This window comes from Peromyscus californicus, unplaced genomic scaffold (assembly GCF_007827085.1).
Source record: "Peromyscus californicus insignis strain IS unplaced genomic scaffold, ASM782708v3 Scaffold_18__1_contigs__length_77618521, whole genome shotgun sequence".
Lineage (NCBI taxonomy): Eukaryota > Metazoa > Chordata > Mammalia > Rodentia > Cricetidae > Peromyscus > Peromyscus californicus.
In genome coordinates this window covers 60,487,772-60,513,245 of record NW_026294480.1, presented here as the reverse complement: position 1 = coordinate 60,513,245, position 25,474 = coordinate 60,487,772, and the positions used below count along the sequence as shown (strand labels likewise).

General features: G+C 41.4%; 1 protein-coding gene and 1 long non-coding RNA gene across 3 annotated transcripts in view; one reads left to right on the top strand and one right to left on the bottom strand.

The window, feature by feature from the left end:
* LOC128113699 (uncharacterized) overlaps nt 1-2,493 on the bottom strand; it is a 15,137-nt gene extending 12,644 nt beyond the window's left edge. The window contains exon 1 of the long non-coding RNA XR_008219594.1: nt 2,326-2,493. This is a non-coding gene — a long non-coding RNA (uncharacterized LOC128113699). The remainder of the gene's footprint in view (nt 1-2,325) is intronic.
* A 901-nt stretch (nt 2,494-3,394) lies between these two features.
* Homer1 (homer scaffold protein 1) overlaps nt 3,395-25,474 on the top strand; it is a 100,121-nt gene continuing 78,041 nt past the window's right edge. Inside the window, exon 1 of one of the 2 annotated variants that reach the window (XM_052743564.1) lies at nt 3,395-4,329. In XM_052743564.1, coding sequence (XP_052599524.1) covers nt 4,325-4,329 — 5 coding nt within the window. In that variant the 5' untranslated portion in view covers nt 3,395-4,324. The remainder of the gene's footprint in view (nt 4,330-25,474) is intronic. The other variant, XM_052743563.1, reaches the window with a different exon arrangement.

Below are 25,474 nucleotides of genomic sequence, written 5' to 3'. Positions count from 1 at the left end.
ATATAATACAACTATTTCCTGATATGTGAATCACACACAAATGGGAAAGAAAAAAAATCGGCCAACTATAGTTAGAATTTACTAGAATAAGAGGCTGAAATGATCACATACATTTTGAATAATTATATCACAGTGAACCATCAGATTTATGTACAAAAAGTTTGCTCCCTTTCAAGTGACAAGAGGCAGTTGAGAAGCAACCCTGCCCTTGTGAAGAGCAGAAACTGAGGAAGGGCTGGTATTCTAAAGGCACAGAAACAGCTAATAGACTGTCTTGGGAGTTGGGTAAAAAAATCAGTTTGGTAAAGAATACAAATGGGAGGAAGTTGTAATCATAAGCTTGAATGAAGTGTTTGAAATTAGCAAATTAAGAGTTAATAACACAGAGAGAAAGACCCAGAAAGAGAAAATTAGTTCAGAAGGGAAGAGGTTTTTAAAGAATTTTTCTTTTTTTGCTTTTTAGAGAGCAATAACAATTTGCATTTTAATTTGCAGGGATCAAAAGATGACATTATGTGAAGAACGGCAGTTTCATTGTTTTAGTATTTTATATTTAAATAAAAAACTCAATTTGTCTGAAATTTAGCAGTTACTATTGCTATGATGATAACACATATTAGACAAACTGGCAAGCAGCTATTTGCTTTTCATTAGCCTCTCATTATAATGCTTAAAAAGCCCATAACCCTTAGTTACCACCCACGTGTGAGGATTGGAGCTGGGATCCCTAGCATCCACATAAGTGCTGAGTGGGATGGCTTCCCACCTGTAATTCCAGCACTGGAAAGGCAGAGACCGGATGCTCAGAGTAAGCTGGCTAGTTAGATTAGCCCTACTGATGAGCTCTGAGTTTAGCTGGGAGAGAGGCCCTCCCTCAAGCAATAGGGTGGCAGCGATCAAGAAAGACTCCTGACATTAAACCTCTGTCCTCCTCTCTTGTCATGCACACCTATGCTAGCACACACACACACACACATGCATGCGCACGCGTGCGCGCACACACACACACACACACACACACGCATGCACACACATAACAAATATATAATTGTGAGAAAAAAGAAAAAAAACTCTCAGCGTTTTTAATATTTCAAATTCAGAGCAAGATCATAATTTTATAATGTGAAAATAAATGACCAGGCAGTCTGATCAGTTGTAAATTGGTCCTAACAGTTTTTGCTGGTGTCCTTCGATCTTGGGTTCCAGACTCAAGCAAGAAAATGTCAATGCAAAAAAAAAAAGGCAAATTCGCTGTTCCCTAATTCAGAATCATGTGTTAACATTAAAAACCACATGAAGTAGGCAAGCATGTGATATTCCTGTAATTGCTGAGGGGGGATTAGGGTCTAAATACTGAGACCCGGTCTCAATCAAAACAAAAAGCACTAGTCCTGGCACAGTCTATAGAATTTTAACTTCTTTTGAACTGCATTGGTACTGATTTATTATTTTTCTGAGGACAACTTCATGGTTCGGTAATACCACTATGTCCTGGATTTTCCAGGTCACTTCAGGTTTTGAATATTCTGTTTAATGTCAAATGACTTTAGTTTGTAAAACATGGTCACTGAATTTATAGAGTTACTGCCTTTAGCAGTATACAGTAATTCTATTTCTGGACCATGATTGTCAAGTTAAATAAAAGTTAAGTCCAGCCTGTGAATCTATCTAGTAAAAGGCTATCTTAGGATAATGAGACCATTTTAAAACTTTATGATTTTAAAAGCATGATTTGCACATATATAACTATAAAATTATGGATGGCTAATCATTCTTGCCATATAGAAAATGAAAATGTGCTTGAGAGTTATTGTGCTTATAAGACTCAAAAAAGTAACCCTAATGTATGTTTGTGTTAATTAAAAAGGATTGGGTGACTAGACCTTTGTTTCCAGACTGTAATTGATATTCTTGGTAAGTCAGAACTGAAGGGATTCACTGGCATTTGCGATGCTGCAGAACGATAATTACCTGAGAGCTCTAAGTTTTACTTTAATGAATTTGATTCATTAGCTCATGCAGAACCATGGCTATGTCGCGAACGGCAACATTTAAGTATTTGGGAACCCCCTCTGCTTTAATTACTATCCCTTGTAACAGGAGGTTTGTTCTAACTCCACTTTGAAGTCCATGACATCAGGAGGGGCTAGTTTAAAAGTTGCCTATGCTCAGAATGGCATTTCTGACTCCTAAAATTAACGGTGATTTCCCCCAAGTCTGCCAGTAGCGATCACTCTCCCTCCCACGTTCCCCTGCAGGTTGGAGAGTGTGAGCAGCCCGGGGATGCTGCTGCAAACCCAGTGGGAGAGGGAGATAGGACATTACCGGCGACACTTCACCGGCACCGTTGCTATGAGTGATTCACTCGCGTTTGGCACATGTGTGCCAAGGAAAGCTCCTCCCGCCGCTTCCTTCTCCGAGCTCTCCTCCGACTGTCTCCGGCGCTGTGGCCTTTAAGGAGAAGCGAGAGCAGGTGGGCACACAGCAGCTCGCCCAGCCCTCCTTCCCCCCCCCCCCCCGCCCCCACGGCTCCTTCCCTAATTTAGCAGTACTTCCGGCCGCGTGACATCATCCCCCGCACAGGGTGACGTGAGCGGAGGGTGACGTGTGTGCGGAGAGAAGCGCGCTGACGTTGCTATTTAAAGGTCCTCCTGCGGGGAGGATGGAGACACAGCGCGAGCACCCGGCGTGCGGAGCGGAGGAGGCCGCGGCGACCCAGAGCCAGCGCAGGAGCCGAGCGCGCTGCCCGCCCGCCGCCGCCGCCGCCGCCGGCGGCCGCTAGGGGAAGGGGAAAGAGAAAAGGGACGGACCGACGGACCGGCCGGCTCATTCCCTCCGGGCTGGTCCCCTCGGCGCCCTGGTCCGAGCCCGGGCCGGGCCCCGCCCCCGCCGCGCCCCACCTCCTCCGCCGGCCTGCGGCGGCGCCGGCGCTCCGCCCCCCCCCCACCCCCCCGAGCCGGGAGGGCCGCGCGCCCCGCCCCGCCCCGCCCCGCCCCCTCTCCCGCTCGGCTGCCGTGCTCGCCTCACGCCGGCGGCGGCGGCGGCGGCGGCGCGGACCGGGAAAGCGGCGCCCTCCTCAGCGGCGCTCGGTTCGGAGCCGCTCTGTGGAGGCAGAGGCAGAGGCAGAGACCGGGCGCCAGGCCGCCCCGGGGGCCGGGCGGAGGCTGCCGCTGAGGGGAACGTGAGGAGGCAGCGGCGGCCCGGGGCATGTGAGGCGGCGCGGAGCGGGGAGAGACCGAGCCCGGGGTGGGGGCCACGAGCCGCGGCTGCCGAGCCTCGGACGAGCCGCGTGCCTGCCTGCCTCCCTCGCCTGAGCGCGCGGCCGCCAGGCGCTTGGGTGTGTGTGGGGGGCGGGGGGAGGGCTGGGTGCCGGGGACGACGGCGCGGGGCTGGGTTCTCTGATTCATTCATTCTCCGCCGTCTGGAGCCCGAGGCCGCCGGTGCTGCGAGGAGAGGCGGGAAGAGGGGGCGGCCGCGAGCGGGGCTCCATTGTGCTCGGCGGGGGCCGGGAAGCCGAGGGAGGTGGGCTGGGGCCCCCCGCGCTGCTCCCCGGCGGCCGCTGCGCCCCCAGCTAGCCGCCAGCCTGGAAATGGCTCCGCTGCTGCTCCTCGAGAGAACGAGTCGATCCCCCCCAGCCTTCTCCGCCTGCTCTCCACCTCCTCTCTGCTCCGAGTCTTAGGAGGACGAACCTTCAGAGGACAGATTCCAATGTGGTGTGCCGTGCACATCGCGAGCGGCCGGGGTTTGCAAACACTGGGAGATTTTTTTCTATCGATTTTTTTTTTTTTTTTAATGTAAGCGAAGGGAGACAGTGGCATTGCTGCCTGTAGGATTTTTTATTTTTTTTTTTTTTTAAATTAAAGTGCACGTCGCGTTGGGTTGCACGCTCCACCCCTAGGGACCTGGTGTGGTGAAATTTGAACCCACCGCCTTAGCCCAGAGAAGGCCGAGTTACCTGGTTGCCTGGAGTGTCGAGGGGACGGGAGCGAAATGACCAGCGAACTCGTTTTTCATCAGACTCGGTGAAGCTGGGTTTTGCGTTTTCCTCCATGTACACCTGATTTTGTGGAATAGTTTGAGTGCTATATTCTCCGCGCAACCTTTTCATTTCCAAATAAGCAAATGTTTGGACGTTTTGGTATCAGCGCGAGTCAGATCCTTTTACCGACAAGAACTAACTGAATTGTCAGCGCCGTTGAATTACCTCCGGAAAAGATCTCGGGGGTGGAAAAGCACCTGCGAAATAACAGACGGAGAAAATTCCTTGGAAGTTATTTCCGTAGCCTAAGAGCAGAAACTTCAGAGCAAGTTTTCCTTGGGCAAGATGGGGTAAGGATTTTGTGCTTATCACAGCTTTAAATCTGTTTATACGTGTGTGAGTTGAGCGGTGGTGGCGACTGTTTTTAAATTCTACCCCTTGTTAAACGGGCACTACTTTAAAAAAATAGAGATTGTATTTGTATTGTTGTAGAGCGACACCAGAGGTCCTAATTAGAACGTGTAATGTTGTTTGTAACTCAGTTATCGTCTTATTAATGATCTGTATGGAGACAGGGCACTAGCCGACCCCCTACCTCTTAATTGGTCATATCGCTGTATAGGTTACCAAAATCTTGCCATCTTAGGTTTGGTTGACCGGTATCAAAGAGAAGAGCTGTCTACATTCTTCCAGTACTTAGTAGAAATAATCAGTTGCACAAAGGGACGATTGTAATGAGTAGTTAGACGACAGTCCTTGAAACCGATCCCTTGGAAGCTGTTGCCCGCACTGCCCTGTGTTTTATCCTTGAACATCGGAAGCTAAATGCACAGCGTTAGTTTACTGGGCGTTAAAACGCAAATCTCAGTGTCTCACTGTTGCGGTCTCCACAGTGTGGTTGCTGGAGAGAGAGAGCTTTTGGTTGAAGGAACTTGGTCACTTTTTCTGCCCTTCTCTTTTAAGCTCAGACCTTTGGCTTGTGTCAGCCGTGTCAGATTTACGTCTCCAACATAAGCCAGCCAAGAGTTTATTTTCCAAACTTTTCAATCTTAACACTGCAGCTTAATAAAATGACGGGAGCTCTTCTTTATTTAAGCTGGAAACCCGTGTTATAGGAGTGGTGATCTATTCATTTCTTTAGTGTGTTGTCCACGCTGTCTGCAAATTCTTCCTGTGGTCGAATTAACCGATAAATACGTAGTTGGGGGACCAGGTTTGGAATGATGGATTTTGAAATTCATTGTGATGGTTTATTAGGAGCACACACCTTAACGTTCTGGAGGAGTCCCTTTTTGTTCTGGCAGTTAAAATTTGAAGTTATTAGCTTATACAACTTTGAAAATGTAGGACACGTGTCACAGGAGTCCTTCCTCAGAAATTAATTAAGAGTTGCTAATTATATTTAATACTTAAATGACAGGGCTAAGAATGTAATTAAAATACCTTATTCTATTTCTGGTGCTCCTAGTAGCTTTAGTGACCTTCTGCAAATTATTTAACCTTTGTGGATGGACTGTATTCTCATGTGTAAAATAAGGAGTATGAAATTTTTTCCAACTTGTAAAAATGAATTTTCCCCCCTTTCTCATTTAATAGTAGTTGGCTTTTTTTCTTCTAAACTGTTTAAGCTCTTAAGCTAGGAAATAATGATGTTTGAAAATGTTTTGAATCAGTTGCACGAATTTTTAAATGAGAAAATTCTTAAAAGTACTAATATTGGAAACCTTTGAAGTATGCTTTCCCTTGATTATATGCAGGTCCACAGTTTAAAATGTGTTGTTTAAGTCATGTTGGAGTGTCACGTGCACTTGTACCTACACTCAAAATCAGGTGGCAGTTTTTCATCGAAAAGGCTGTGTTCTCCAGACTGGAGTGGCAGTGTCATGGAAGAGAATCAGTTTTTTGTGTTTCTTACACAGAACATGAACGCCCACTGTTTTACCAAGTGAAGAGGGAGATTAATTTAATACTAAGGGAGACTAGTGTTGGAAATATGAATCTAAGCTACTTACATGAAACACATTTAAACACAACATAATTTGTTTATAAACAACTCACTAGCCTTTTTGTGAAAAATATTTTTAAGGGACTGGAGAGATGACTCGGGGCTTAAGAGCACTTGTTGCTCTTTTAGAGGACCTGGGTTCAATTTCCAGCACCCACATGGTGGTTCACAACCCTCTGTAACTCCAGTTCCCAGGGTGCTGATACCCTTTTTTGACCACTGCAGGTGCCAGGCTTGCAAGTGGTGCTCACACATACATGCAGGCAAAACACTGATACACATAAATTAAAATAAAAAAAAGAATAAAATAAAATTTTAAAAATAACATATAAAATAAGGCTGTAATAGAGCCCTGACTGGTGAGTGCTATAATTTGAGTTTACCCCTTCAAAATTCAGGTGCCAAAACTTCATGGCCAATGTGATGATAGCTAAGTATTAAGAGATCTAGAAAGAAGGGCTAGAGAGATGGCTCAGCAGTTAAGAGCACTTATTTTCCCCAAAATCTGTTTGGGAATGTGACCCTTTTTATTGAGGGTGCCTTGGTTTGTCTGCATTGTTGAAAGAGGAAGAAATAAAGAGAACATCATACAGCAAAGGCATTTGCACAGGTTTCTACCCTTTGTAGGTGAATAAGCATAGCCATCCGGGCCTCTTTGAAAATAAGTTAATATTATATGACCTTGAAAGTTTTCCCAGGCAGTCCTAAATTGCCTTACGTGGACGAATATCCACAATTTCACGTGGATAAGGAAATTTATATATTGCAGATGGACTTTTGATGAATGTAAAGTTATAATAGGATTTACATTAGATTTAATTGTAGGTATAATTAAGGGGTAAAGGACTTGTTAAACTAAAATAGATGATCAGACAGGGAAGAATGAGCCCTGCCATACTAGTTTATGACCTGTGGAAAAGGAAGAGAACAGCTGAAACCAGCAGCTGGCCGGGTCTGTCAAAGTCGCTCACACTGTGTTAAACTGGAGTGAGGTCAGCTCGAGTATGGCTGTGCAAACATCGGTGTGTCAGACTCCTTACAAATAAAGATGATTGTATATGTAAGATGAAACCCACAAGAAGCTTCAGCATCTCAATGAGGGGTTCCTGCGCCCCCAGAAGTATACCACGATGTACTTAGTGAGTCTGGAGCTCTTTGAGAACACTTGAGAAGACAGCCCACATCGAGTCACTTCAGCCAGTTATTTTGAACTACTTTTTGTTTTTACTTAGTTTAGACTCTGTTAAGAGATAGTTATGTACAAAATAGGAGTTTCCCTACTAACGGATGATGAGATTTTTTGTTTGTTTTTCTGATATCTACCTGACTCTGCAAATTTTGAGCCTTTCCTTTTTGCCTTAAGCTCTTGAAGAATGGAAGTGGGTGCTGCTACATTGTTACCTGGGGTCGCTTCTTTGCTGAAAGATGAGAAACTGAGGCTGCATTTGCTTAAGGCTCTAGGGATGGTAGCAAAAACGTGGAAATGTCAATCCACCATCACAATAGGAGTGCACTTTGTAAAGGCAACCATCTTACTATCCCTGACCGTTTAAGTCCTCAGTTCTTTGTTGATTTTACCACACAGTCCGCACCAGTTGTGTGGCATGTACTCAGCTGAATGTTGTTGAGTTTATAGGTTAGAACTGGGTGTCATGGTTAAAGTAAGATGTGAAATGATGAAAGAGCAGTAAAGTGGGGCATTTGTGGAGGCACACAGTCTATTTGCTGCTCTAGGAAGGATAAAAAGACTTCGGAGCAGGTGAGTACAGCTAGGCCTTGTAGACAAATTAGAGGGCATTTAGGTAGAACAGTGATGGACAGAACCACTGCAGAAAAGCCTTGCTTGCATGGACTCCTTTGGATATAGAGGAGTGAGTCTCCAGAACTTTATCCAGGACCAGGTGAGAGCATTGTAGGCCAATGAAAGACTGTTATGCTATAGACTGGTCTTTAAAACGTAAGAGATATGACCCAGCCTGGTGTGGCATGCCCTGCACATCTGTTCCTTAGAAAACGGAGGCAGGAGGGTCTGAAGTTTGAGGCCAGTCTGGGCTGTAAGAAAGAGCCTGCTTTAAAAAAAAAAAAAAAAAAAAGCCAGACAAATTTAAAAATATAATATATGACCCATTGGCAGCCATACATTTTTATGCTGTGACCTAGTACTCTCATATTTAAATGATAAAATGACACTAAATAATATTCTTACTTTATGTGATGTAGTCTGATCGTTTCTATTCAATTATATTCCATTTCATTTTCAAGAAGAAATGATAGGGAAGACCCACCACTTAGATTTAACAAACTGTGGTAGAAACTGGCAGTTTGAAAAAACGTTCTTCCTGGTGGTATGATGGGAACCATTTTGGGACTATAGAAACACCAAGCTAAAACAATGAACTCTGCTGGGTACAGGAAGTGAATAATTGGACAGGCACTGGGAAGTTCCGACATGGAGAGGGAGTGGTTGGGAAGTGTGTCATGGCCATTAGAGTGGGGCTTTAGAACTACAGTTTTCAAGTTCAGAGGTAGAAGTGGTGGAAACTGCATGGTGTGCTCAAAGAGAAGTCGGCACTCACCATACTGAGGGGGCTGTGTGAGAATGAGCTGGAGAGTTAACAAGAGAAACTGACTGTCCTTGTACTGTGTTGCTTTGTGTTACTGGCAGTTAAGATTAAAAGCCATTAACATCTCAGGAGATCAGATCTCTGTTCTGCCATTTGAGTTTTCTCTCTGTCTTGGATATTGCTAACTGAATAGAACAGGAAAATCAATCCCAAATGTGTAGTATTATCTGGAATCGTGAGTTCCTACTATAAGGTTTAAGTGACTGTTTTAGGTAGCCCTAGTGTGTGTGGTTAGGACCTGTCTAGTCAGGTGTACTTGCAGGCTTTTGTTTGTGTTGCTTGTTTTTTAATACCTTAGCGTTTGTGGCTCATACACTTCATGGTGACATTGCAGTTTACAAGATACATTGTTTGTAGAAGAAACCAAGTTTTCTTGGAGGTCAGGAAGACTTTCATTTTTAAATTTTCTTTTTAACTGAGAGATTCTGAGGTATTGTAAGAGTTCAAGTTAATTACAGAAGAACTTGTATGTAATAAGGGTAATTGTAGGTAGGTTTAATCTGTGTACAAGAATTGAGAATGAAACAAACAAAAAAAATCAGATCTTTTTTGTTCTTGAGACACAGGGTCTTGCTAAGTAGCTCAGATTGGCCATCCCAGAGTACTGGCATTACAGGTGTATACCACCACACCCCATAAATGAATGGTATTATAAGAGTATAGGTGAAACTCAACAACGAAACCCAGTCAACAGTGTACGAATAGAATTGTGTATCTAGAATCTTTCTTTTAGGTCAGAAAATCTTAAAGTTTACAGTGCACTTCCTCCTTACTCCAGCCCCTCCTTCCTTCCCTTCCTCTTCCCCCTCCCTTTCCTTCTCAACCCACCTTATGTATGAAAGAGGTTTATCGTGTAGCCCAGGTAGCTGGGACCTGTGACCCATAGCTTGCTTCCCTAGCCCCTGAGTGGTGGGAGTGTGCTCCTGCACTCAGTTCATACTTAGTGATAGTCTTCCCTATCCATTGTAATCTAGCATGTTGGTCCATTTTGTCTTCCTAAGGTCTAAGGAAGGAGGGGGAGAAAACTAACCCTTCTTCCTTGTTCTTGTTTTTTAGATAATATTTTTGAGAAAAGAAGATTGAGTAATTGGCATGCATATCTTTTTAGTATTTTGACTTTTTCCTCTACTTTCATTTTATTTATCTTATTTTTAAAATTTCCAAAAATCTTAAATCTATATGGTTTTTGTATAGCAAAATAATTTTCAACACATAAAACTGACTTTCATTTATACTTAACTATCTTTTTCTCTTTTTAAGGTAGGCTGATCAAATTTTTCTCATTTTTTTCTTATTAGAAAATAAAATTGTTTGTGAAATCTAGAAAATGTCTAATCAGTGTTTTATCCTTGTAATATGGTTAACCCCTGCAGTTTTTCCTGCTTTTGAAGAGTCATCTTAATCTCTGTAATTCCTAACATTATTGTAAAATTGACTCTGCCCTAGGAATATCTCTTTTTTTAAGTGAGCATGTATGTGTGTATAGTGTGTGTGAATGTGTGTATGTTTGCATGTGTTCAGGAAAGATGTGTGTCTCTGGGTGCACATAATTGTGTGCTAGTGTGCTTGTGGAGGCCTGAGATGGATATCAGTATCTTCCTTGATAGCTTAGATTGCAGTAGAGTCTTTTGCTGAACCTGGAGCTCATTGTTTTTGGCTAGTCTAGCTAACCAGCCTGCTTTAGGGATTCCTTGTCTCTTTGTCCCCTTCCAAGTTCTGGGACTATCTCACCCACCTGGTTTTCACATGGGTTCTGGGGATTCAGACACCACACTGGGCTTCACATTTGCTGTCGAGCCTTTAACCCATGGAACCATCTCCCTACCTCTGGATATTTTCTTTCAGTAGTCAATAAATCATGAAGAGCTCTTTCATATTATGTTTGAAATGGAAGGGTTAGTACCAGGTCCTGAGGCAGAAAGGTTATAAGAATTGATAGCTTTTTGTAAAACTACCAAACAAGAATTAGAATGTAAGTGAAACGCAAAACAAAAACTGTGTTGTAGAATCGTGGATAACTTGCAGTTTTCATTACTGTATAGAGTTGTTTAGTCATTGTTACCATGTCTTATGTTTAATGGCATATCTGGATCCATGTGTCCACATGCTGCAGAGTCCAGAAGACCATAAAAGAGATCATCCTTGACTTTATCACAGGACTTGTTCCTAGTTCCACAGTTTTTAGTTGTTGAGTCTGGGAGTATACTCAGTGGTGGAACAGCTTGCCCAACAAGCTGAGGTCCTGGATTCAGGTCGTCTACTACCACCAGGAGACAGGGCAACTGGAGCCTTAGCTCTGATGTGCATTCTCATGGCTAGAAGTGCATTGTGCTTCAAACAAATGAGTTTGTGACACAGCACCACACTTGGAAAATTAGCTGAAGTAGATTGCTAGATTCTTTTTTGTGCTTAAGTACGCCTCAGGTTTGCTTGAGAACTTATTACTGCTTTCCTGTCTTTCTTAAAAATTTTGATAAGTCTTAGGGTTATCTGTAAGGTATTTCAGTGATTTCGAGTTTTCATCCCTGGTACTTTCAGGTTCTCCTATTAGGGTCTTAATAATGATCACTAGTAAATCATTTGGAATGGAATTAGCTATCAAAGAACTCAACTTAGAAAACGTTATCCGTGTCCTCCAGTATTCCTAAACTTAGGACAGCTACTTTGAACTTACTATCCCTTTAGCTTTATGTGTGCAGCTTTTTACGTGTTCTTTCGTAAAATGGTGTTGTTTCCTGTCTTATTGTTTCAAATGTGTCTTTTGACTTTTAACATTGAAATGTGTGTGGTTTGCTTAATTGCCCTGCCAGCTTCCGTCATACTAAATAAGGACTCTACCTACTCTTACAGTATTACCAGGGATCATTGTATAGGTTCAACTGAGAAGAGCTGGGCATGGTGGCACACGCCTTTACTCCCTGCACAAGAAGGCAGATATCTGAGTTCAAGGCCAGCCTGGTCTATAGAACGAGTTTCAGGACTACACAGAGAAACCTTTACTCAAGAGTGAGGAGACTCCCGTCACCCTTTAAGCCAACTTTCTTAAGAGTCTTTGTAGATTAAAAAAGCAAAAACAGTTCTAGATCTTGCAGAATGCCCTTTTACCTTCTCTGCTGATAATCAATAGTTATTATTTTGTTAAGTCTTTGACAAGTTCATGCATGTTTGCAATGATTTGGGAACATATTCACCCCATTGCTCTCTCCTGCATCCTCCCTCTCTTATAGACAGCCTCCCCCTTCCCAAATCCTACTTGTGTGTGTGTGTGTGTGTGTGTGTGTGTGTGTGTGTGTGTGTGTATGTGTGTGTGTGTGTGTGTGTGTGTGTTCACGCGCACACGTGCACGTATGTGGAAGTGTGCAGGTAGTCATAGCTACTGTGTGTTCATTCTTGATGAGATTGCTCTTGTCATATCTGGAAAGCAGCATTTTATAGGACTCCTATCCTCTAGCATGGTGATTCTCAACCTTTAACACTGTGACCCTTTAATACAGTCCCTCATGTGGTGACCCCCAACGATAAAATTACTTTTGTTGCTACTTCATCACTGTAATTTTGCTACTGTTATGAATCATAATGTAAATATCCAAGGGTTCATCAAATGTCAAAGGAGTTGTGACCCACAGGTTGAGAACCACCTTTTTAGCACTTAACACTGTTCCTGCTTCCCTTTTTTGATGTTCCCTGAGTCTTGGAGGGATGATATAGATGTCCAGTTTAGGGCTGAGCATTCAACAGTCGTTTATTTTCAGAATAGTTAAGAGTCTCTGTTGAATGTCAGCCACTGTAAAAGAAAGCTTCTCTGGCCAAGGTGGATAGCAGTGTTAATCTGAGTATATAACTATAAACATTTAGAAGGTAGTTTGGTTACTTATCTATTTAGCTTAATATAAGTAATTACAGAATTGTAACTGTGGCTTTTCATTTCTTTTATTTGGTATTTTGTTAATGTTAAATACATGTGTGTGCATTACTATTTTGATGATAATCTGGGGTAAAGTATAAACTGTTAATGACAGTGTTACTGTTTAATTTTATTTTGTGACAAATTACAGTATTCTGAGTAATCAGTGTTTAGTCCATAGGTGGAGTTACAGGCTGTTAATGTGGCAGGAAGCTAGTCTAAAGAATAGTTTCAGCCGGGCGGTGGTGGCACACGCCTTTAATCCCAGCACTCGGGAGGCAGAGCCAGGCGGATCTCTGTGAGTTCGAGGCCAGCCTGGGCTACCAAGTGAGTTCCAGGAAAAGGCGCAAAGCTACACAGAGAAACCCTGTCTCGAAAAACCAAAAAAAAAAAAAAAAGAATAGTTTCAAAGATGGTAAAGTTTGCCATGATGCAAACGTGTATAATGGAACTGGAGAGATGGCTCAGTGGTCAAGAGCACTGGCTGCTCTTCCAAGAGAGCCTGGATTCTATTCTCAACACCTACATGGCAGCTCACAGCTATCTATAACTCCAGTTCAGGGGATCTGATGTTCTCTTCTGGCCTCTGGGCACCAGGCATGCATGTAGTCCACAAATAGGCATGCAGGCAAACACATAAAGTAATAAAATAAACACAAAATGTACGAGTGTATATGTTTTAGGACTGCATATATAAAGTGTGTTTGTATATACAAAAAAAGATGAGGAAGGCTTTAAAGTGCTGCCCTGTTTCTGGGAAGACCAGTTGTGAAAGTGTTTGAGTCTCTCTGAATTGTTTAGTTGCTCTAAAATGAGTACATTTAAGTTTTAATGTTTTCTCTTGGGATTTAAGAGCGAAGGTATTTAAAGAATGTTAATATCTATAGTATAATACTACCACAGTCAGTAACTGTTCATATATATAGTTTTATAGGCATTTGTATCAGTTTTCACTTCTACATGTAAAATCTTAGTTCATTATTTTCAAGATTGACTAAAGAAGTAGTTACCCTACTTGTCCAGCAAGAACTGTTTTAAATGTAAGGATTATTCTGCTGACAGTTATCAGGATATTAATGTTATCTGCATCTTTATGGAGAAAGAGCTCCAAAGGAACATGTGACTAATGGAACATTCTACAACTATGAAATGATAGAGCATGTGTTGAATCTTGCAGCTGCCGGGAGCTCTTGTCATTAGTTCAGGGAACCTAAATGGATGCTCCGTGATTGCTTTGGAAAGCTGTGTTTAATCCTTCATAGTTCTTCTAAAACATTCAAATTTAGTGCAAGCTTGGTTCTTGGTGAGTTCCTTAAATGCATGTCTCTTGTCTTCCTTTTGGATGATGAAAACCCTGCATTTTACTTTAAATCTGCTTAGTGTATTATGTTTGGGATGTTTGAAGTACTTATAAGCGTTTTGACATTATCATACATGTTTGGTGTAATATTTCCACTGTTGACTTTAAATTGAAATTTTTATAAGCTAACCCTCCTTGTAGTTATTGGGCACTTCAGTCTCTGGAATACTTATGTAGATAGAATCTGTTTCTCTGAAGATCTCAGGCTGGTGGAGGGAGGAGGGGCACTTGAGATGTTATTTTGGAACATTTTCCCTCTGCTTAAAAGACCTATAAGTGGAGGGCCAGGATATAGCATGTTGCAGTTTCTGAATGACATGGTCTCTTTTACTTGATTTACTACTCTGTAAGGAAAAGCTGGCCCATACTGTACCAGATTTAAACTTGTCATTATTCTTTAAAAAATATTTATTTTTATTTCATGTGTATGAATGCTTTGCTGCATGTATGCATGCACACCACACACTTAGCCTGGTGCCTGTGGAGGCCAGAAGAGGGATCCCTTGTAACTGGAGTTACAGACTGTTGTGAGCTACTGTGTGGGTTCTGGGAAATGAATGCTCAGGTCCTCTAAGAGCAGCACATGCTCTTCAGTGCTGAGCCGTCTCTCTAGTCCCTAAACTCTCCTTTTGGAATTACCTCTGAAACTCTAATGCAGTCATTAGCTAGTGTAAGGTAAAAGGAGTAGAGATTAGTGAGGACTGTGGGGAAGTGAAGAGAACACACACTTCCTAAACACATTGTTCTAACAACCTTCTACTCAAGGAAACATAACTCTAGCCTGATCTCTTATTTATTCTACAAGCTTTTTTTTTTTTTTTTTAATTAAAGCAATCGTGTTATGTTAGCTAGGTCAGATAGTTTTGAACTGCATTACCTCTTGGCTACAGCAGGAGAAGACTAGATAATAGTATGATACTGGCAGAAATAAATACTAGATTAGTTGTTCTCAATTGTGAGCCTATATCAGCACCACCTAGAGGGCTTGTTAAAAAGAAAAAGATTGCTGGGTTTCCTTTACCCTCAGATTTTTATTCAGTGGGTCTATGAATTTGCAGGTGGTGCTGATGCTGCTGGATCTTATTGAGGGATGCTACAGTCCATCACAAAAGTGAAAACCTTTGTCTATTCAGAAAGCTTACCTGATTCCTAAAGTGCCTCTGTCTCCCGTTCCCTACCTAGTGCCTTCCCTAGGCATGACCCACACACTTTAAAGTTAGAAAAACCATGATACAAACTGGGGGCAGGAACACCTGATTTAGCTGCTGACCTATTCTTTCTAAGTTAGAATATCTGGAATAGTCTGAAACTGATACCTTTGAACCTAATTGCTTTTAGCCACACCTACCAGGTATGACCATTTCCTATTCAAGGTTTCTTCTGCTTTCTGGCATTTTTAAATGTATTGTCTTTAAAACTACCTGAGATGGCTTTGACTTTTTAAATGTATTGTCTTTAAAACTACCTGAGATGGCTTTGACTTCTGAAGTTTTCTGTTTTAGGAGAAAATATGATTTCATTCTAAATTACTGATTTTGCTTAGAAAGTTTTAAGTTATGTGTCATAAATATTAGGCTTTTACTGTTGTGTGACAAACTAGCAAGGTTTTACTGGCTTAAAACAACACCTATTTGTTATCCAGATGTTTCTATGGGTCAGGAGTCTAAGCATTGACAATTAGCTGGGTCTTCTTCATCAATTAATCCAGGTGGAAGCTAGGATTGAGATTATGAACATTTTCTCTTGTATTCCTGTGGTTTTCAGCTGAATTAATTTCTTTGCTTGCTGTGTCTCTTCCAAACCAGCCAAGGAGAGTCTCCTTTTGGTTGGCCATTTATCTACATAGATCCAGACCTCTTAGGATAATAATCTTCCTTTTGATTAATTCAGGGTCAGCAACTTTGTCTCTATCATTTGTGTGCACCCCCTACTCGGGTCAACTGTTCACCCACTCTAGAGCAGGGTTCTCAACCTTCCTAATGTGTCAGCCCTTTAACACAGTTCCGCATGCTGTGGAGACCCCAACCATAAAATTACTTTCATTTCTACTTCATAACTGTAATTTTGCTACTGCTATGAATCATAATGTAATATCTATGTTTTCCTGTGAAAGGGTCCTTTGATTCCCAGGGTGAGAGCCACTGGTGTAAAAGATTATGTATAAAGTGTCCATCGGGGAATGGTCTTGGAGGCCATCTTAAAATTGGCTTATCATATCAAGTACCCGTGGTTCTTTTTTCCAAGTCTTTAACCTTGAAGCTAGCCTTCTGTACTTACTCACCTACATTGACGGGTTACTCCTTATGCATCCCAGATCTTCCCTTATCATTCTATCTCATTACTGGACACTATGTCTGTTGTGTTTAACAGCACAGTTTCTCTAATGTGATTTCCTCCCAAGTGCTGGGTAGAATATCACTTTTTTCAGACACTATATTATGTATGTGAAATTGTTCTCTCCTAGTTGTTGAGTGTATTTACAGACAACATCCTCTTACTTTCTTAAGCCCCTAACTTACTGTATTCTGTCTAGTTTTCAGTGCTATTGAAGCTGATTGTTGCTGCTCCTTGTGTCTTGACGTGTAGTGTTGATGAACTGAACCTTCATGATGATATTTCATGGGTCTTTTTCTTGAATGCTGTTGTTTGTTTATTTGCAGTGCTGTGGATTGAACTCGGTGCTTTGCCCCTGAGTTATATTCCCAACTCTGCTTTTGTTCTTACTTTCTAATCATTTGTTCTTTAGTATTTTAGTGGGCTCTTGAAAACCTGGCAACTCACCTTCCCAAATTAGGAAATTTCCTCGTATTTTTAAGGAATAATTTCCCTCCTTTTCTCTACTTTCCAAGCCAAGGTCTGACTCTGTGGCCCATGCTTTAAACTATCCTGCCTCAGCCTTCTGAGTGCTGGGATTATAGATGTGTGCTACCATGCCTGGCTAGAAATATTTTCTTGCCCCTTTTCTCTTTGCTCTTTATGAACTGCCTGTTTGTTGGATGATAGACCTCTTCATTCTTGCATGCTATTTAATTTCTCTAAAGAAGAGTAATCACACACACATACCTATACCTCGTAGCATTCTGAGATAAGGTAAGGCTATTTCCCATTACATGTGTGTGTGTGTGTGTGGGGGGGTTGTTTTGTTTTGTTTTTAGGTTCCATTTGTAGCCTTTTTTTCTTAATGCTCCTGTTTCAAGTACTGCTCTTGTTTGTGGGAAAGGTAGTTGATGTTAGAGCTGAGATAGCGATCCCATTGCTCTCTATTAAAATTTCAGCCAACCCTCAGTTAAGTCCCACACTTCACACTCCTTTGCAATCACTTAGCTTTCTTTTTGAGGATACTTTGACACTTTCTTGTTTTACCAACTCAGGTACTGTAATTTGTTTTCCATACTTGAAAAATTCACTTTCTGTTCTTGGATATTATGGGTTTATACCTTCTTTTCCCTTCACTTTGACTTAAATGGAATTTTAGAAAAGGAAGATAAATGTGTGTCATTAATTTACCATGTTTGATCAGAATCACTGAGCCTTCAGGTCTTGATTTATATAAGGCATCTTTCAGAATACATTGGTACTATTGATCAATTGATTGGAGTTTGGTAGATGACAAAAATACTTTCTGAAAATCTGTCTGACTAACACCTGAAAACTCAAGCATAATTTAAGTACATTTTAAAATTAAAAACTTAAAATTGGTAGGGGGTGGAGTGATGGCTTAGTAGTTAAGAGAACTTGTTGATCTTTCAAATCAACCTGGGTTTGATTCCCAGCACCCACACGATGGCTCACACCAGCTACAAGTCCCTGTTTCAGAGGATCTGATGCCCTCTTCTGGCCTCCTTGGGTACCAGACACACCCATGGTACATGGACATATTTGAAGGCAGAAACCTATGCACATAAAATAAAATAATGTAGAGAGAGAAAGAACATACACCACCATACTTGAGTATTTAAAACAAAAACCAAAAAACAGCCCTCAGTGTAAGAGTGCTTGTTCTCCCTGCTGTGTTAGACAAACCAGAGTTCCGATTCCCTTGCTTCTTAAGCACTTGTTTAAAAAAAAAAAAGCACTTAGTTTGCGTCATGAGTCATGCTAGGCACTGGCAATACAAAAAGGAGTAGATAGACATGTAAACAAGAAATGATACTGCTATGATTTAAATGCTGTAATGATGTGCACTGAGTTTGAGCATGCAGAGAAGGAAGTTCCTTGGACCGTCAGGTGTTTCGTATAGCCAGCTAAGTTTGAGTTGAGACTTGAAAAACAAACAACAATTAGAGGAAGGTGCGAATAAGGTGGTTAGGACATTTGGGGTGGGAAGATAGTGTGGGCAGTTTCAGAGTATGAGTACGCTTGTTAGAAAGGTAAGGTGGTGAAGAGAGATGTGAGTAGAAAGCTAGCTGGGGCCAATTCCTAACTGTCATGTTAAGAGGATTGTACGTTTCCCTTAGGTTAGTGGTTTTCATGTACTTTTATGTGCCTGTATCCATAAAAGATTTGAAGCATCTTCCTTCATACATATATATTTATAAATTATATGTTCTATATGTGTGTGTATTTATATAAGTACATTTTGTATAACAGGCACATGACTTATATAATAGGCATGTTTATATATAATAAAACATAAAAGTAGACATGAGAGAAAAAGAAAACTAAAGCTATTGCTTTAAGTAATGGTGACCAGTAGAGCAATTTCCAGCTGGTTATTACCAACCTTGCATTTTAGAATAACCATTCAGACTGCATTGTGGGGAAGTGTTATATTTGAGGGAGGGTGCATTTGTAAGTAGTAACTGGGATCAAAAGACATTTACATTTAATTCCAAAGTAGGTTAGTTGCAGCAGTTTAGTCAGGAATAATTGTTTGAATTAGAACACTACCCTAGGGCATGGACTCGAGATTTAAGTAGTGACTGTCTCTGAGAGTTGATGTAAACGAGATAGATTGGAGGATAGGGGAGTAAAGAAGTTGACTTTATAACCATGAACTGAGGTAGAGAACTGGGAGGAGAGAGGCACGTTTACATTGGAAAGAGGTGGTGATTGATGGAAAGTTAGGCAGTTATGGTCATCTGCATTGGGGATATCTTATAATTGGATATTCAAGTCTGACATTTAGTAAAAACAGAACTTGGCTAGGGATTGAGTTTTGGGAATCATTAGAATATATAAGTATTGGTTGATGCTGTGAATGTGGATGAGCTCATTCAGGGTATTTATAGAAAAGAACAGGCTAGGCTTCTCTGGGAATCATCATTTTAGGAGTAGGCAGAGGAGCTGAGAGAACTGTCAGGTGAGAGAACATGTCACACAGATTAAGAAAATGAGCTTGAAGAAAGGAGTGCCTGGGCCCCGTGAGTAGAATGACCAAGTGAGTTGGGGTATCAGTGGATTTGGGTTGATAGGTTTTTAAAGGCTTTCCCTTGAAAACTCTGTGCAGCCTACATTGGAAACCAGGTTGCTACAGAGTGAGGGGGCAGGACGAAGCAGATTGGAAATGTAGTCATCTTCTTTAAGAGGCAGTATCTTGGGGCTAGGAAGATGGCTGTGATAAGATCATTCACACAAGAGCCTGAGTTCAGATCCTCAGCAGTATGTGAAAAGCCCAGAGGGTTACAAGCCTGTACCCTCACTAGGTTACTCGTGAAGACAGGAGGGTCCCTGGGCTTGCTAGCGAACACACACAAGAATATCTATGAAATAGTGTAGCTTCAAAATTCTCTAAGGTTCAGGTAGTTGAATTTTGTTCACAGAAATATGGACAAACATTCTTCGAGAAGGAATAACTAGCTGGAGGTATTTTTAAAAGAACAACAAACAGATACTTGTTGAAGAAAGGTGGGGCAGGATGTGATGTGGCACATAGGTAAAGTAGTTGATGGTTAGTTAGTAAAAGAGATGTCTTCATCATAAACTGGAGGAGATGGGGAAGGAAGGCCTGACTGTATTTGTACCCTGAAGAACAGGACACCCTTGGGAGTTTTTAGTTGATAGACTCCAATTTCTCAATTTGTTTACTGGTTTGTCTAACATATAAGGTGTCAGGCACTGTTCTAAAATGAGATCCAGCTATAAACAAAGCCTTGCCTTTATGAGTGTTATATTCTAGTCACTAGAATCTAGTGAATGATAAACGACACAGCCATCTGCTGAGTGTGGAGAATATAGTTACTCAGAGCCTTGGAAAAAGAGGGAAGCCTGGGAGAGATTGCTAACCATGGCCACTGGGTAGCTTAAAGTGCCTAAGTGAGGTAAGCAGCCCGAAGTTTTAGTGAACTCTGAAAGCAATCTAAATGTAGGTAACTCCTGTACCCAAGTAGGTGGAAGAGTTTTCATTGTTTCCATTCTATTAAAGCATTAAAGAATGATGTCTAATTTTTCAGTGTTTGTTTTGATTTGTGGTTTGAGACAGTGTCTCACTTTGTAACTGGGTGCTAAGTAGATGAGGCTGGTCTTAAGCTCATAGAAATCTGCCTCTCTCCCCCAATTGCTGGGTTAAAGGTAAGGGCTACCACACCTGGCTTCAATTTTATTTTAATATTTTCCCTATAGTTGCCCGTTTTCTTCTTAGTGAACATTCTGTAATCTTGGAAGATCAACTTCATAAGTAATAGAGTCTGCTGGAAAACCTTCAATCCCTTCTATTCCCTGCTTCCTCTCCACCCTCCCTTGCCCACCCCCAGGTACTGTGGACTGAACCCAGGGTTTACACAGCTAGGAAAGCTCACTGCACTGAGCTATTACCCTAAATCCAGGCACCATTTGAAATATCCTGAAACCAAGTCCCATAGAAAGTCCTAAAGCCTTTTTGAGGGCTGAGACGATATTTAATATCTTTAATAGTTCTCTCTCACACATACACAGCACATTTACTCATGGTGAATCAAAGTGTATAAAACCATGAGTAAGACTTTTTCTTTCCTGTCTAGGAAGGTCTAAAGTTAATCAGTGTAAGTGCTAAGATGATGCTCTGACTCCTAGTGAGTACTCAGTATGTTGTTATTTTGGGAACTTTTCAAGTTATCCTATCTTTCTTTTTCTTGATAAATATTTTCAGTCTTTTCTGGACACGTTAAACCTTAGCTTTCTTTCTAAATCACTCAGAGAACTTGTACCTGTACTAATTCTGATCTTACCATGATAGCTTGGATAGTGTTTTAATTTTGTGATGGACTAGCATGCTAAAGGAGTGCATGGTAACTGTTCATTGGATAAGTCAGCAGTAAAAAGAGATAGAGGCTTTATAATGTTGAAGAGTTTATTCTTTCTTCTGTAAAACAGACTTTCATTGTGAAGCTTCTAACACCATCTCTTTTTAAATTTTGAGATAGAGATTTAGGCTACTTAAGCTGTAATTGCAGAGTAGCGTAGCCTTGCTAGTTTAGCAGACCGGTGAGGTTTCCAGAGTCAGAGAGTAGCACTGTGATCTTGAGCAAGTTATCTTAAGTATTGTGTGCCTCAGTGTTCATAGCTGTAAATGGGAGAGAATTATGAAGATAAATGGATAAAGTATCTAAAAGGGTGTTAAAACAATACTTATTAAATAGTAACTAAAGATAGCTGTTATTATTCTATGATTTCTAATTTTCACTATAGTTTTTTTTTCCCCCCCACTTGAAGAGGACAGTGGAGGAAGCAGTTCCAGATCTGCTTCATGAATAAGGGGAAGTATGGGGGCTGATGAGATGGATCAGCAGGTAAAGGCATTTGTTGTGGAGCCTGGCAGCTCATGTAAAGGTGAAGGAGAGAACCAGTTTCACAGTTATCCTTTGACCTTCCCATCTGTGCTATGGCCCATGTGCACACACACACACCTAATTAAAAAAAAGTATTTATATGAGTGTTTTCCTTGCATACATGTCTGTGTGCCATGTGCATACTTGGACTTCATGGAAGAGGGCATGGATCCCTGGGACTGAGTTATAGATGGTTGTGAACTGCAGTGTGGGTGCTGCGAATTGAACCCAGGTCCTCTGGAAGGGCAGCCGGTGCTGTTAACTGCTGAGCCGTCTCTCTAGCCCTTTTTTTTAAAGAAAGAAAAGTTTGTTTTTAGGTATTGGTGTGCTAAAGAGCAAAGATAAAATTAATGGAGTGGTTTTTTTTTTTTTTTTTGGTTTTTCGAGACAGGGTTTCTCTGTGTAGTTTTGGTGCCTGTCCTGGATCTCGCTCTGTAGACCAGGCTGGCCTTGAACTCAAAGAGATCTGCCTGGCTCTGCCTCCCAAGTGCTGGGATTAAAGGCATGTGTCACCACTACCTGGCTGAATTAATGGAATTTTTAAAAATTATTTTGTATTACTGTGTGTGTGAATGGGGACACTCACATGAAGGTCCTTCCACCATGGTTTCTGGGGAATGAACTCAATTTGTCAGCTTTGTGTGGAAACTGCTTTTTTCCTTCTAAGCCATTTTGCCTGACAAAATTTATAGACTTTACGCACCTTCTTCCATTCAAATATTCATGTAAACATTTTGTGATCTATACCTGCCTCTAAGCCTGATGGCCTAAGTTCAGTCCCCAGAACCCACATGGTACAAGAAGAGAAGTGATTTCTCACAAGTTGTCCTCTGATCTCTACACATGCGCCCTTGGCACACATTTGTGCCCCTCCAGAATTAAAGAAATAAAAACGTAAAAATAAAATAGAGCACAGATAAAGAAGCTCAGAGGACATTTATTTTGCTGCTTTGTAGTTACTTTTCTACCCTTTACTCTCAGGTTCAGAATCCTTTTATAGAGCCATGCTTATGTGACTTGAGAGAGCCTTAAAATCCCTGTGTTAGCTGGGAGCACCTCTTGCTTGGCCTTGTGTTCTTTCCTCTGGAAAATGGACTGTCCACCATTTGATACTAAAGTAGATTGTTTTACAAGCTTTACTTTTTCCGGACCCTCATAGCATGCCATCCTGCCTCTCCCATGAATTTATCACTTTACATTCATATTGTAATTATTTTCTGTATTAAAAAAATGTTTTCAGCTGGGTATGGTGGTCACCATACCTGGCACCAAATAGGAAGAGACAAGAAGGTTACAAGTTTGAAGCCAACCTGGGCTACATACTGAGACCCTATCTAAAACAAAAGACGAAGAGAAAAGGAAAGAAAAGAATTTTTTCTTCAAGATAAACTTAACACGGACTAGGTATGTTTCCTCTTTGTGTATTCCCCTCAGCTCTTAACAGGATGCATGGCAAACATTATGGACTAGGATTATTACACCTGTACTCAACGGAGACTGTATATTGGAGTTGGTAACTGCACACTACAGTAATTTGCTTAATATTCATTTCCCGAGACTGGCTCGATAAGGTTTTGAATTCTTGACTCAGCCTCAGCTTCCTTGTGTGATGTTAATTTGGCTTCATTCTCCTTGGTTACTAAATGAGCTTTAAGATTTAGGTGATGATCTTGACAAGGGAGATCAAGAACAGTGAGAGTGCCGGAAGGACTACCTGCTCAGTCTCACAATCCTGTTCTAACTGGTTACCTGCTGTTGGGGAGCATGCTCATGAAGGAAAAGAGTAAGACACTGGAGGAGTCTACCATTTGTCCTGGGTTTTCTTACCTCTGTTAGATTTGTATTATAAATGTTGTGATAGATTTGGAAGCATACAAAAATGAAAAGATAGTTATACATTTAACACCCATACATCCATTAGCTAGCTTCAGTAATTAACATAATCTATATTATTTTATCTATATTGTTTGTCCTTCTCTGGATTATTTTGTTTATTTGTTGATTGGTTTTTTTGAGACAGGGTCTCTGTTATGTAGTTCTTGCTGTCCTGGAACTTACTATGTAGACCAGGCTGGCCTTGAACACACAGAGATCCACCTGCTTCTGCCTCCCAAGTGCTGGGATTAAAGGATTGTGCCACCACACTTAGTCGGTGGATTATTTTAAAGCATATTCTAGACATAATGTGTTTCACCTGTAAATTGCTACATATGTGATCATTAAGTTACAAGTGTTCTTTAAAATAAAAATTTTCATGATGCTCTAGTATCCAAAAGAAGTCCAACCTCCTCAGAGATTCTTACTATCTGATAGGTGTATAGCATGAATAGCAGATCCCAGCTGTCCTGGGTGCTGCTGGTGTTGCACTAGTGCAGTTGTTTTGATCTCTGTGTTCCAATCACACTGTACCTTGAAGTTTCTGGACTTGTTAAGCAGTTGTCAGCCTCAGGATCTTGGCAAATTGTTTCCATTATTACTTACTGTATTACAAATGATCCCAGAATTTAGTAGCTTCAAACATTTGCAGCCGTTTATTAGCTTATGAATTTGGAACTTGGGAAAAGCTTTTGGGGGATGGTTTGCTTCTACCCTATATGGCTAGGCTATGGAGTTATTCATGGGCATAGTAAGCTAGTGTTGACTTTGAGCTGGGCAGTCAGCTGGGATTGGGGCCTTGATTTCTTGATGCTTGGCTTGCTATACAGTGTAGTGGATCCTTAAAACAGCCACCACCATCACCAGGCTGGAGCTGAGTAGCCTATTGTAACCCAACCTCAGAAGTATCCTATACAACTTTTGCCGTCTTATTTGACAGTTATTAAAGGCTCATTCAGTTTCCACTTTTTGACAGGTTGATGGCATAGTTTCAGAAGAGGGAACAGAGATAATGCTTTACTGCTTTTAGACATTGCACATGTGGTTATTTGAATCAGAATTGTAAATATTTCTCCGATTCCCTCTCCTGCTAACTAGGCTCTCCTTCTTTCATTCTTATTGTGCTGTCTTTGCCATGAGGATTAGATCCTGTCATATACCCAATACCTAGTACTGTACCTGGCATGGTGGAGCACGCCTTTAATCCCAGCACCCAAGAGGCAGAGGCAGGTGGATATCTGAGTTTGAGGCTAGTGAGTTCCAGGACAGTCAGGTTTATTCAAGGAAATCCTGCCTCAAAAAAAAAGCGCAAAAATGAAGAAATATTAAAGTGTATTATTTTTTATTTAGAAACCCAAACACTTTATTTTACTTGCACAATAGATACAATAGAAACACCAAAAGTCTTTCTTGTGTTTCACTACCCATTTCTTAACTCAGGGCAAAGGTGAGGTGGAGAGGCAAAACAGTTGGAGAGGAGGAATTATCTCTGTATGGGAGGTAGGATGGGGACGATAGCTCATTGGTGGGAGAGTGCTTACCGAGTATACATGAGTCTCTGGGTTCAATCTATAGGACTGCCTTTGGGGAAAAGGCCTGGGGATATGGCTCAGTTGGTAAAGTGCCTGAGGGACAAACAGGAGGCTAAGTTCAGATCTACAGAAGCACATAAAAGTCAAGTGAGGTAGTCCTGGAGGAAGATGGGTAGAGACAGGACAATTCCTGGAGCTCATTGGCCAGCTAGTCTCCTGTCTCAGAAAAATAAGATGGAGGGCCCTCAATTTAGCAAGACATTTGACATTAACCTCTGGTGCTCATATGCACCTTTGCACACACCCACTGTGGCCCAGGCTGGCCTTGAACTCATAATCCTCCAGCCTCAACCTCCCAGATGCTGGGATTAAGTGCTAGGATTATAGGTGTGCATCAGCATGCCTCACTCTAATAGCTGACTTTCTACTTGCCCTTTCCATACTTTTCAA